Source organism: Apis mellifera, linkage group LG7 (genome assembly GCF_003254395.2).
Source record: "Apis mellifera strain DH4 linkage group LG7, Amel_HAv3.1, whole genome shotgun sequence".
Taxonomy (NCBI): Eukaryota; Metazoa; Arthropoda; class Insecta; order Hymenoptera; family Apidae; genus Apis; species Apis mellifera.
Genome location: NC_037644.1, coordinates 10,674,923 through 10,687,892, shown reverse-complemented (window position 1 = coordinate 10,687,892; position 12,970 = coordinate 10,674,923). Strand labels below are relative to the sequence as shown.

The window sequence follows — 12,970 nt, the reverse complement described above, 5'->3', positions numbered from 1 at the left end:
TATATTCTGATAAGCTAGACAAGAAAAAATCGATTAATGTTTGTTTTTTCTTTTCTTTTAGTTTAGTTTAAAAATAAAGTAGATAGAAAAAAAAAGATAGGAAGTAAACTAACAGTAGCTGGATCTTCTAGCGGCTTGTCAAGCTCGGCCTGGCGCAGGAACACGTTTCCACGGGATATTCGCCACAACATTCTCTCGAAAGCTGGTACTCGTTCCCGGTTTATTACCCCAGCGACGAATCTACAAAAATAAAATTTCATCTGATAAAGCAAAAGGTTTAAAAAAAAAAAAGAAAGGAAACATTCTCGGTTAAATTAATATATAATAATCTTGAAGAATATCAAATTCAATAATCATTTTTAAAAATGATATATAAAAAAGTATCATTTTATACAAAGAGAATAAACAGAATTGGACAACTGTCATCAAAATATATAAAAGTTTGAATGTGATAAAATTTACAATAAATAAATAAATAAAATCGAGATCTCCTATTTTTCTTATTGAAAAAGCAACCTCAGTAAGAAGAATCGAATTGTTTTAAATTATTTTAAATAGATTTAACAATTTGAGAAAATAGATTTTCAATTTAATTATGAGAAAAAAGAATATACCAGATTATTTGGCTATTATAAAGGAATATCTCGTATCTCTGAAAAGATAGAGGGACAGTGGATCTAAACGTTATCGCACGTTTCAAGGATTAACTCGGCCAACTCCTGGATTTGCAATAAAACCGGACCTCTTCCCGAAGAATTAAAAACTCCATTTTCAATTCCACAGATTCCACGATTTTTGGTTTATCTTTTTCTTTTTTTTTTTTTTTTTATGAAATTATAAATTTTCATATAAATACGCGTGTAATTCCCGCGTATTTCATATCATAAAACATACTCAAGACGTCCCCTAATCGTCGTGTTCGGATTCTGTGGTTCCTCGTTTATTAGCGTCCTGGTGATCGAGTCATTGGCCTCTTCCTGTTGATATAGAAGAAGATACGAATCTTGATTCTTCGACAGAACGGTAACATCGATTACACGAAGGAGGACGACGCTATGAGCAAAAGCTGCTGAACTACTTTAGCTACCTCCGTGAAAAATACTTGGGTCTTCTCGAGCACATGCCGTAATTCCGTCAACTCGAGGTAGTTACTCTTCAGGTTCACCGCGTTTTGGCTCAGCTCTAATATGTCGTTCTCCGTTTCCTCGAGATGGGCCTGAAACCACCACAACCATATCTCAATCTCACCTATTTCTTGGACTTCACTTTGTATACACGAATCTATGAATAGTGACTTATTATTGATGAGTAAAGTGGATTTTCTTTTTTTTTTTTTTAATTAATAATAATAACATTTTCATCCTTTGAAACTCTTACTCTTTCAATTCGATAAATCAATAGTAAATGAATATTACGAAATAAGTTAAGATTAAACTAACACACTTTAATACTTTAAAATAATAAAAATGGAATGTGAAATAGAAGAGGAATAATAATAACATTTTCATCCTTTGAAATTCTTTCAATTCGATATAAATCAATAGTATGAATATTACGAAACAAGTTAAGATTAAACTAACATACTTTAATACTTTAAAATAATAAAAATGGAACGTGAAATAGAAGAGGAATAATAATTTTCATCCTTTGAAATTCTTACGCTTTCAATTCGATATAAATCAATAGTATGAATATTACGAAACAAGTTAAGATTAAATTAACACACTTTAATACTTTAAAATAATAAAAATGGAACGAAGAAATAGAAGAGGAATAATATTTTCATCCTTTGAAATTCTTATGCTTTCAATTCGATATAAATCAACAGTATGAATATTACAAGTTAAGATTAATACATTTTAATACTCTAAAATAATAAAAATGGAATAATATTACAAGTTAAGATTAATACATTTTAATACTCTAAAATAATAAAAATGGAACGTGAAATAGAAGAGGAATAATAATAACATTTTCATCCTTTGAAACTCTTACTCTTTCAATTCGATATAAATCAACAGTATGAATATTACAAGTTAAGATTAATACACTTTAATACTCTAAAATAATAAAAATGGAACGTGAAATAGAAAAGAAATAATAATAACATTTTTATCCTTTGAAATTCTTTCAATTCGATATAAATCAATAGTATGAATATTACGAAACAAGTTAAGATTAAACTAACACGCTTTAATACTTTAAAATAATAAAAATGGAACGTGAAATAAATAAAGAGATCCGTTACCTCGAGATCTATGATCATGCGTGGATTCGGTGCCCGTGGTAGTTCCGTGAGATTGTCGACGATCGGCACTCCGTCTTTCCTCACCTCGGCCTCGATGTATCGAAGTTTCCTCTCCATCTCGTCGCATCGACGCACCTCGTTCACGAACTTCCGTTGAAAATAATTCACATCCCCGTTGAGCTACGAACGAATCGACAATAAAATGAAAAAAAAAAGAAGATCGTTAAACGGATCTTTTCGCTCTTCTCCTGGAAATTGAATCTCGGAAATAAATAATAATATAACCGATTCTCGAGCTTACAATATAATACTCGAAAGCCTTGAACAGTCGATTCGAATCAATGGGAATGATTCATCGTAATTCACGATCGGGGATGCGTTAAGGCCGCGTATGAACCCGACACGCATAAAATCGCTTATATCAGTTGTTATGTCATGGGCATTAATGATAATTTCTAGGCCAGATACCACCACGCGAACTAACTTTCAAGGAAACTGTGGAACCTTTTTTTGCTTTACAATTCAATTGAAACACGTAGGAGCTAAGATGTATCTAAGTATATTTATTTTTCAGGGACAAATATTTTAAGGATAAATTTTTCTTTTCTTTTCAATTATTAACGTATTTTTTCCTTTTTTTTGAAAATAAAAAGTAATGTACTACAAGAATTGTTTAAGAAAGTTAGAGAAATATATTTAATTAAGCAGTTGTACAAATTTCATTTCTTTGGTTCAAGTGAAAATTTTGCATAGAAATCTATTAACAATTATTTAAAGTATAAAATTATATCGTAAAAGTAAAAAATTATTAATAAACAGCTTTCAAAATTGCATTTTATCTTTTACATTCACCTATCTTTTATCCTAGACATATCATTTCTAATAATAAGCAGTCAAACATGATGGCAACTACAAGGCCGACATCTTTCGAGTTCGAAATAATTGCAATAATTATGTCTTATGTGCATTCGCAAAGATTGTAGATATATCAGGGAATATGGAAAAAGATTACAATAATAACTTACATCACGAAACTGCACCGTGCCCGTTTCTCCAAGCTCGGAAACAGAAAGATAGGCCGCCTCTGGCTGAATGAACAGCTGGCAGAGCGCCATCTGCTCGCTCCTGAACATCGCCCCCATTCTGAAGGCGAGTTACGTTTTGTCCTGCAACGAAAACAAGGAATAATTGTTATTATTAAGGTATAATGGAAACTTTTGACGCAAAATTTTGGAAAAAGTTGCACGATAATTGAATGATTATTATTTAAAACTTGAAGTAATTTGCATTCGTTAATGTAAGGAGATTTACTCACATTCTACTATTTTACATCGATTTTTAATAATAATAAAAAATTGGCATTTGGAGAAATCTTTTAATCTTTTTTTGATACCAAATTCATGAATTTATTTGAAACGTATAAATAAAAATTGTTAAAAAATAGAGATATCGTTTAAAAAACTGATATAGAGAATATAATATTGTAGAACGTGTAAAAAGTGAAAATTAGAAAAATTGAATAATTTTTAAAAAAAAAACACGAATGCTAATAGGACTATAATAACCAACCAATTATGACCATACAGATATACATATGCATATGTAGAAGTGAGAATTTCTAAAGGTGAACCAATAACTTCCTAATTAATGTTAAATAAGAGAAAGTTAGTGCAAGAGAAAACATAAATTACACGTAAGGTTACATCAGATTAAATTTGGAATACAAGTTTATATTTATTTTTGTGAAGATGTACGATCTACACTTTTGTATATAATCAATATGCAATCGAATCAAATTGACATAAATATTATTAATTCTAAATTAATTCTGATTTAATCCTTTGAAAATCGCTTACGAGTGAAATCTAAGAATTCTCAAGAATTCATTTCAATTTGATAACGTCACTCATTGATAAGAAAAATAACTTATCATTATCTGTCGATCATCATATATCAAATGCAACACCATGCATATTAATTATCGTAAATTTTTTTTTTATTCATAGATATTTTCTCTTCCAATATCCCAACCATATACACATATTGTCTCTTCTGTCCACTTTTCCTTGCTTATTTTTTAATCCTTTTTATCAATTTACTATTCACATGATAACATTCCTCGATTATCCACAATCAAGATTGTTTACGTAAAAGTTATTGACAACATGTTTTGGAAGAATAATTTCAAAGTACAGGTACATACGTGACAGATACGAGGATCGACGAAAAGAGAAGAATTTATTACGATAACGATACGATTTTTGATAACGAGAAAGATTCTTAAAAAAAAAAATAAATCCAAATAATTCTTCACCATGAGACGCAAAAATTTGAAATGAAAAACAATAAAGTTATAAAGTTCAAAGTGATCGTAATCTTCATAATCCAAATCAATTACGACTACGTTCTCGTGGCTAATCTCGTTAAATTACTATCAAACACAGGTGTAATCCTCAATTCTGCGTTGGATAATTTCTGCTAGAGATTTCACGATTAAAATTACATCCATTCCACTAAATATCATATCAAAATTAATATATTGGTATCGAGTTGTAAAAAAAATTTTTAATTAATAATTTATCTTGATAATTTACCAAAACATGAGTGGAACTTTGATAATCTGATATAATTTCTATCGATCAATCTGATTGAAACGGATGGAATCTATTTATCATAAAATATGATTGATTAATAGATTGATTATCTATCTGTCACCACGTAAAAAAAAAAAAGATATTTTGTTAATGTAAATATAGTAAATGGAAAATCTTTTTGCGTCGACAATTGATCGATGTTAAACACTTTGGCGAAGATAAAGAGTGAATCTAAAATAAAAAAAAAAAGTCAAAAATACCTTGGAAAAAATAATCTTTGATTTTTAATTTAAAATTTATTTCAATACCTTATTTTTCATTATATCAGAAATTCATCTAACAGTTTATACCAACTAAAATTTTACTTTCAAAGTTATTTTTATATCGTGTTATGTAAAGAATTATTTTTAAAAAGAACCTACTTATTATTTTTTTCTTAAGACAAATTGTTATAAACTATGTCTGTGCTAACAAGGCTCATATTCCTTAAAGACTTGACTATTTAACGAAATTTAATACATTGTATAATTATATGTATAATAATATATATCTAATTTACATTACTGTCGAAACACTTGTTACAATTTTTCATGAAAAGAATTCCATTCACACAACCTTCCATTCTTCGTGAATCATTATCACACATCAAGCTTATTCATATATTCCGATGCTAATCGAATATATTTGTTAATTCTTTTTAAGAAAATTTGAAAATTTATATAAGAATATTGTTTCAATCGAGGCGAGATAAGTCGTTAAAAATTTAACACGATATATTAACGATGATCGAGTTTTCATTATAAATATTATTATATAGATAAAAAGATGAAACGTTCTCCAATGAAACTTCTTGCGACGAAACGTGATCTTATCACGGAACGATAATAATAATGATATCGCGTAACACTTTCATATTAACTTTATAAGATACTTTGTATTCTATGAACAGAGAGAAATTTCAGTGGTGAGCGATCCGTATCACGAATGTACACACAATCCATACATATTGAGACTTTTTAAGAAGATTCGCAATTTAAAAAAAAATGACACGTTTCATTCGTTTCTAGAACGAAACCATTCGAACTATATCTTCAAAAAGATATATAAAATATACTTGATCATTCAACTTTTCTATACATATTGAAAATACAATAATAACATTTACTTTTCTTTAATATTCTTCATATAATTCGAATGTCGTAATCAATACACAACATACGATTAATGAAATAGATAATTTTTAATTATTAAATCTATTATCAAGGATTAAAGTTGGATTAATAATTTTATCTCGTAACATTTTTTCCAAAACTCTTCAATTAAATCGACAAATAGTATTTTTATATTATATTTTCATACATAAAGTCAATTTTAATAATACAAAGATATAGTTATGTTGGTTTCCATAGATAATTAAATTATTTAATTTTTTTTTTGAGATAAAAGTGACTTTCGAAAAAGTGATAATGAAGATAATTAACGTAGAATAGTAAGACGTAGGAACAGAAAATTTGTGGCGCGTATTATATTAGATATATGCAATCAGCCAGGTAATGCAATCTTATCGAGGGCCGGAATTCTTTACCGCTTCGGTCTTGTATAAAGGAACCGAGATACCGAGATAGAAGAAGTTAAGTTCGAAGATAAGTAAAACGTTTCTTAAGTACATACAAATGTCGCATCGATACACACGGTTTTAAATTATACAGTCTAGAGAGGTTAGATTCCTAGCATAATTCCCTTTCATCATTTTCTTGCTCGAGCGCAAATATTAAAATAACACGAATCTAGTATAACTTCGTATTTAATTAACCCTTAAAACAACGAGGGATGTGTGGTGGGTTTCTAATGTATCAAAATTACTTGTATATACATATATGGACAAAATAAAATTATTAGCAATTCTGAATATTTTTATCTTCTTTTCTTAGTTTTATTTTATTTTTGAATATAATGGAATATAAATTAAGAAAAATATAATAATTCAATGAGAATAGAGATTTGAAGATTTCTTAAAGGGAAGATAATAAATAATTTTTAATTTTACTCTAAATAGAAGTATTTTTTGGTTATAAAATGCTCTTGATTCTCGTATAAAAAAGTAACAATAATAATAGAAAATAAAATAGAAAGAATTGTTGATAGATGATAAATAAAAGGATGGATTTACAAAAGAGAACTTTTGGCGCGAAATTCAAATCTAAAGATCTAATAAGAGAGAAAAACGGGCTTCTTTCGAAAAAGAAAAATTCTCGATGATACGTGTATCATTAGATCTCCAATAAATTGGCAGAGAAACGTCTGATATTAATTGATCGTACGCGATAAAAACATATCTACTACGTATCCCGAGTAATTGTTACGAATAATCTCGATCGGTGTTTGCTCGTGATAATAGGAAAAACACCCGACTTTCGTTCGAATTTTCGCAACACAGTAGCTCGCAATATACTTGATAACAAGAGGGAAAAGGAGAACAATGGAATGGAAAGAAAAAAGAAAAAAGATAAGAAAAGGGAAAATGAAAATGGAACGATGACTATTCAGATTTTTCAGATAAGCGCACGTACAATCCACACAAGCACACAAAGTGTAAGGTACTTAAGTTCGCAGCTTCGAGTGGAAACACTCGCAATAATACGAATCGTCATCGACCAAAATCTTTCGGCTTGGTTTTTCAAATTAGCGAATAATTTTTTGGAGGGGAAAATTTTAATTATTAAGTTATATATATTAGTTATTAATTTATATAAAGAGGAAGAACAAATATATCTCGATTATGTATTCTAAATAATTATTATCTCAAGGCCTGATTATCTTTCGTCGGATAATCAGCTCCATCGGTCGAGTAATCGCGACCGAGTTATGACTATCTTATTACAAAATATTTGTAATTCAATAGCGATCATCATCGTCATTATCATCGATACGACTATCGATTTGATAATTTCTTTCAACAACAATGAAAAACAAACAGCCAGGGAGGAAGAAACATATAAAAATTATAACGCGAGTTACGATAAATTTTATAAATTTTGAATTTACAATTTTTCTCTACGAATCAATATCTTAATTACGATATGTCAGATCGTATAATCGTCCCCTTTTTCCCCTTTTTTAAATACTCTTCAATTTTATCAACGTTCAAATAAGAAATCCATTCTCCTCGCCTTCTGAATATCGAATATTTTCTCGAACTCGTCATCGTTTCTTCATCCTAACGACGATTAGAATTTAAATCGAATTGAATTTAAAAAACAGTAATTTGACACGATTTTAATGTTTCTAAAATTCGTAACGTTATAACGCGTTTGCGTTCCTCCAAATGAAAAACAGTAGATACGGGCAAACATCGAGGACAAAACGTCGAAAGCTGGCTTTAAAACACGGCGATTGCGTGCTAAAACGTGTTTGACCGTCAATTAGCAGAACGAGCGTACATTTCCTATATAAACTGTGGGAAAGCATCGGGGCTTGAATTCCTCGTGAACGCCGCCCTAACGATCCCACTTAATTCCGAAACGAGAAATTTTTTTTTAACACCTTGTTGCATTTCCTCCTCGTTTCGTTCATTCATTTCTTGTAATAATTAATAAGTATAACATCGAATTTGCACTCGTATTTTTATAACCATACAACATTGAATGATTAAGAAATTTGATATAATTGGATTTGATTGATGAAAGATTGAATGCATTGAATCTAAGATAATAATATTCTTGGATTTTTAATAGAATATATAATAATCCAATTTTAATGGAAATATTTTTTAAATATATTTATATGCTGAAAAAAGAAGATAAATAAATTTTTTACAAATTTAATTCCAATAATAAAAGGGAATAATCCGCATAAAGAAATATTTCTCTTTATCAAAGAAATAACTTAACAAAGAAAGATAAATAATAATATAGGATTATGCATAAGAAACAAAAAGTATTATGAATTGTAATATAAAACGCAGTGTCAGTAGAAATATAAGAAATTCTACGAAATTTATGAAACGTCATAAATCCTAATCGTTTCTTAATCGTCCTCAATCGTCTTCTTTTTTTTTTTTTTTCACGAAAACTTATCTTAATCTTTCAATGTTACGTATTAATAACATGGGATGAAACACGGTGAAAATGAAATTAATAACGGGATAAAATTGAACAATAAACTGGATTCAAACAAATTCTTCGAGCCGCCATTATTGAATTAACATTCGAACCGATATTAAAAACATTAAGTTTTTCGAAAATTCGAATATTGATATTCACTTGTTGCACACGCGCAATTATAAATCGCACAAATTGCTATGATATCCACGTATTACGTAAACGTAGAAAAACGGATGCAAATACCACGAGTTCTCTCTCTATCCGAGATTGCTAATTAAACGCTCGTAGAACACGCGCCAAAATATTCCATCATTAAATACCCGCGGCTGTAATCACAAACTGGGACGCTTCTCCATTTCGTTCGAATCGAACGTTCGCAATCTTACAGAATGTAAATGTTACTTAACCAACAACTGTCACGAGGTTGAGAGAGAGAGAGAGAGAGAGCAGGATATTCGAGAAATAATACCTGTCTAAATGTAACAGAACGAAACTTAACCGGTTGAAAAGGAACCATGCACCTCTATTCCTCGTTTAACGCTTATGCCTCATGGATTATCAATGGATAACGATCACGTTGCATCACAGGCAGAAAGATATTTCTTTCATTTTTCAAGATATTTCTCGTTCCTTTGTTAACACGTGCAAGTTATTAAAAGAGGATTAATATAAAAGCTCGAGCTTTTACATGTCATTGAGACATTTTATTGCTTTCTCGAAGAATTTTTAACGATTTCTTTTAACTTGGATATCTTTGATACCAAAAAAAAAAGATTAACACATGGAAAGACTTATTTAAGTATATACGTTGACTCACCCTGATGGTGCAGCAGATATTCGAAAAGAAAAGGAAAGGAGAAATAGAAGAGAAATAGGAGAGACAGAGAGAAGAGAAAAGGAAAACAGGAGTAAATTTTTCGATAGAAATTTCGGCGATATTTGTGGGAGGAGGAGGGAGAGCTTTTCGAAAGGGAGGATGGGAGCGGAAAAGTAAAATTGGAAGGGAGAGAGAGGGAGAGAATTACATAACAAAACAGCGATCCAACACGATTCTGCACAATAACCGGATCGACCAGCGCGCACTCATCGACTTACTTTACTGAATCTAATTCAACACTCGACACAACGTCCCACCTCCGTGTGTTTCGTGTGTGGTGGGGTGGCACGACAAAGGAGCAGACCTCGTGATGAGTTGTTCATTGTACATAATCGTACACCGTAAAGATACATTTATTCAAATCAATTCGCCGTATCAGGTACACTAGGTGTGTGTATATATATATATATATATGTATAAAGAAAAATATATAATCGTGATAAATCAACCGATAGATCAACACGAGTTTTGATGCACGATGACTGACAGAAAGGAAGGAATCACAAAAATTATAATGTGATCGAATTAATTTGCTTATATAAGTTATAGTTGTAACAATTGGACTCGTTGTGTGTAATGTTATTTAGTTCAAAATTTGTAAGAGAAATAAATGAATTGATTTTCTACGCTTATGCGATTATTGGTTATGTTTTCAATGAATCATCATACATTCCTAATAAAAATGTTCCCTGGTCATGTTCCATTTCATTTTTATTAAATTATGCAAAAGTATGTAAAAATGTATATACAATTGTAATTTAATTTATGGATTAATTACGGGAAAATTCGAGTTAAATGATATTATATAAATAAAATTAAGATTACTTGTATGATTAATATTAATTAATTGATTAAGTTAAAATTAATTTATAGGTAAATATTTGTTTGGTATATCGTATATGATAGAATTCTATGATACATGTTTCGATTTATCAGAAAAAAAAATATTACAATTTTGCGTGGAAACGTGATGGTTGAATCACTTGAAAATCAACCTCGATATTCGTTATGAAGCTTGGTGGAAAGATTGATGAGGAAGGAAAGAGTTTTGGTAAATTATAACGCGTGGATACGTTTCGAGTCGTTATCGTGTAACTGAAAACGATCACGTTACTACGTGAGTTCGAAAAATATTGCTTCATAAGATGAGAGATTAAGAAATATTATTTAAAATTCTTTTTTTTTTCCTCTTTTCCTTTCTTGTTTTATAGATTTGTTTGAAATTCTTGGAAGATTTTATGATGAATGTAGATAATTAATATTAAAAACATTAAATATCAATTAAATTATTATATTACAGTATTAATATTAATTATATTACCCATGCTCTTCCTTCTTCATAAATTCATCGAAATTTGAAAAATCATGTTATTCGAAATAAAACGAAATAGAACGTTAATTGTAAATTAACACATTTGTTTTATTAATTTTTCTAGATAAAATACATTGAAGAATACAATCGTATCAAATCAGATTACGATAAAAGGATTAATACGATTACAAAAAAAAAAAAAATTGTACAAAGCAATAAATTCATTTCATTCGTAACGTGATTCACGTTATATAAGTCGAGGTAAAAATGGCAAATAAAAGAACTTTCACCAAAAAAAAAAAAAAAAAAGAAGAACTATCTTTTAAATTATTTCTAAACTTCTATTATTTCTTAATTATTTAAAATTTCATAATTTCATAATTAGTTCAAATACTGTTCATACTTTCTATCTATGTAATTAAAATATTTTTATTAAATTAATTTCTAACGTGAAACAATATATTTTGTACATCAAAATTAGGTATACAATCTTTTTTATTCAATTAATTTTAACACTGACTTCTAAAAAAAAAAAAAAAAAATAAATCAGATATAATATCTTCTAATCTAAAATTTTAATACGAGTATTGAGGCAAACATGCCATTCACGAACCAAATGGTTGAACAATCTCAAATCAAAATCATCATCGTTGAAAGAAAATTTCCTTGGAATCGAGTTTACCACGATAAATTCTGGAACTTCGAGTCGTGTATATTACAATTTGTAAGCACAGAACGAGAAACGATGCACAATGGAGTTGTAAATTGACGAAGAATCGTAAACGCAGGAAGAAGAGATGCTAACGGATGTTATTGAAGATTATGGCCACTTGGCGGACGAGTTTTAACATAATCGAAGTCACGCGGATAATTTCGTTCGTCGACGAATCGCACGACTTCGAGCCGACATTTGAACAAATAAAAAATAATACTTCGAATAAAGTATAGGACACGAAGAAGAGAAGCAATAAATTATCGTTGATTTTTTTACATACATCGAGTACTGTTTTCTACATTGTCAAATTTGTGTCATTCTCTGTTTCTTTTTATTAATCGATCAATCTGAAAAATTTTCTAAAAAAAAAATTCGTTTCTACGTTAAAATTAATTCTCCTCGAAAAAATTATTTGATTAGTTACACGTGTGATTATTAATTTATCAGGTACAGATATCCAAAATATGCTTATTTATTTTTTTCTTTTAAATGTAAAATAAAATATCTTTTGCAGATATTAATGAATTTTTACATTAAAGTTGTGAAACAACGTCGTTCAAACTTATCATTTTTCATACATCGATCGTATATTAAAATAATTCCTCCGTTTGACACCTAACAGCTGCACTTAAACGTACATAACCGTACAATGTAACAAAATAGAAGTCTTCTTTGGATTTAGACGTTATGCAGAGATAAGATAACAACTGTTGACAATCTGTGAAGGATTTTTAATTTTGTATTGAAACTCTTCAACAGCAAAAAAAAAAAAATTGAACGAATAGAAAAGAAAAATTTATCTTTTTATGGTGTGAAATTGCTAAAATATTTAGTAAAATTGCAATTTCATTATCGTAATTTTATTAAGATAAAATATAAAAACAATGTGTCTGCTACCAGATAAGATAAGATAACACAATCTTCTTTAAGTTAATTACACATTTTCTTTCTACTCTAGTTTCTTTTCTTTGTCAAACGATTGTTTAATTTATCTACTAAGTGATTACATAAATTTTAGATTTAAAATTTAAAAATCTGATAAATGACGTTAATGATGAAAATGAAATTTCAATCTTACATTTATTGCGTTGCATTTTGTTGAAATACATTTTATATTACAA

The 12,970-nt window shown here is 29.0% G+C and overlaps 1 protein-coding gene and 1 long non-coding RNA gene across 4 annotated transcripts in view; one reads left to right on the top strand and one right to left on the bottom strand.

The window, feature by feature from the left end:
* Nucleotides 1–12,970, bottom strand: part of LOC412810 (V-type proton ATPase 116 kDa subunit a) — a 34,576-nt gene that overhangs the window by 5,362 nt on the left and 16,244 nt on the right. The window contains exons 1-6 of one of the 3 annotated variants that reach the window (XM_016913023.2): nt 9,763–10,051; nt 3,274–3,414; nt 2,249–2,428; nt 1,088–1,216; nt 895–1,010; nt 114–240 (exon numbers count right to left, since the gene is read on the bottom strand). In XM_016913023.2, coding sequence (XP_016768512.1) covers nt 114–240; nt 895–1,010; nt 1,088–1,216; nt 2,249–2,428; nt 3,274–3,390 — 669 coding nt within the window. In that variant the 5' untranslated portion in view covers nt 3,391–3,414; nt 9,763–10,051. Of the gene's footprint in view, nt 1–113; nt 241–894; nt 1,011–1,087; nt 1,217–2,248; nt 2,429–3,273; nt 3,415–9,762; nt 10,052–12,970 lie in introns of those variants that run through there. The other 2 variants (XM_016913024.2, XM_006565470.3) reach the window with 2 other exon arrangements.
* On the top strand, nt 10,041–10,462 carry LOC102654601. The gene is made up of 2 exons (XR_410304.2): nt 10,041–10,210; nt 10,278–10,462. It is a non-coding gene; the product is annotated as an uncharacterized LOC102654601 (long non-coding RNA).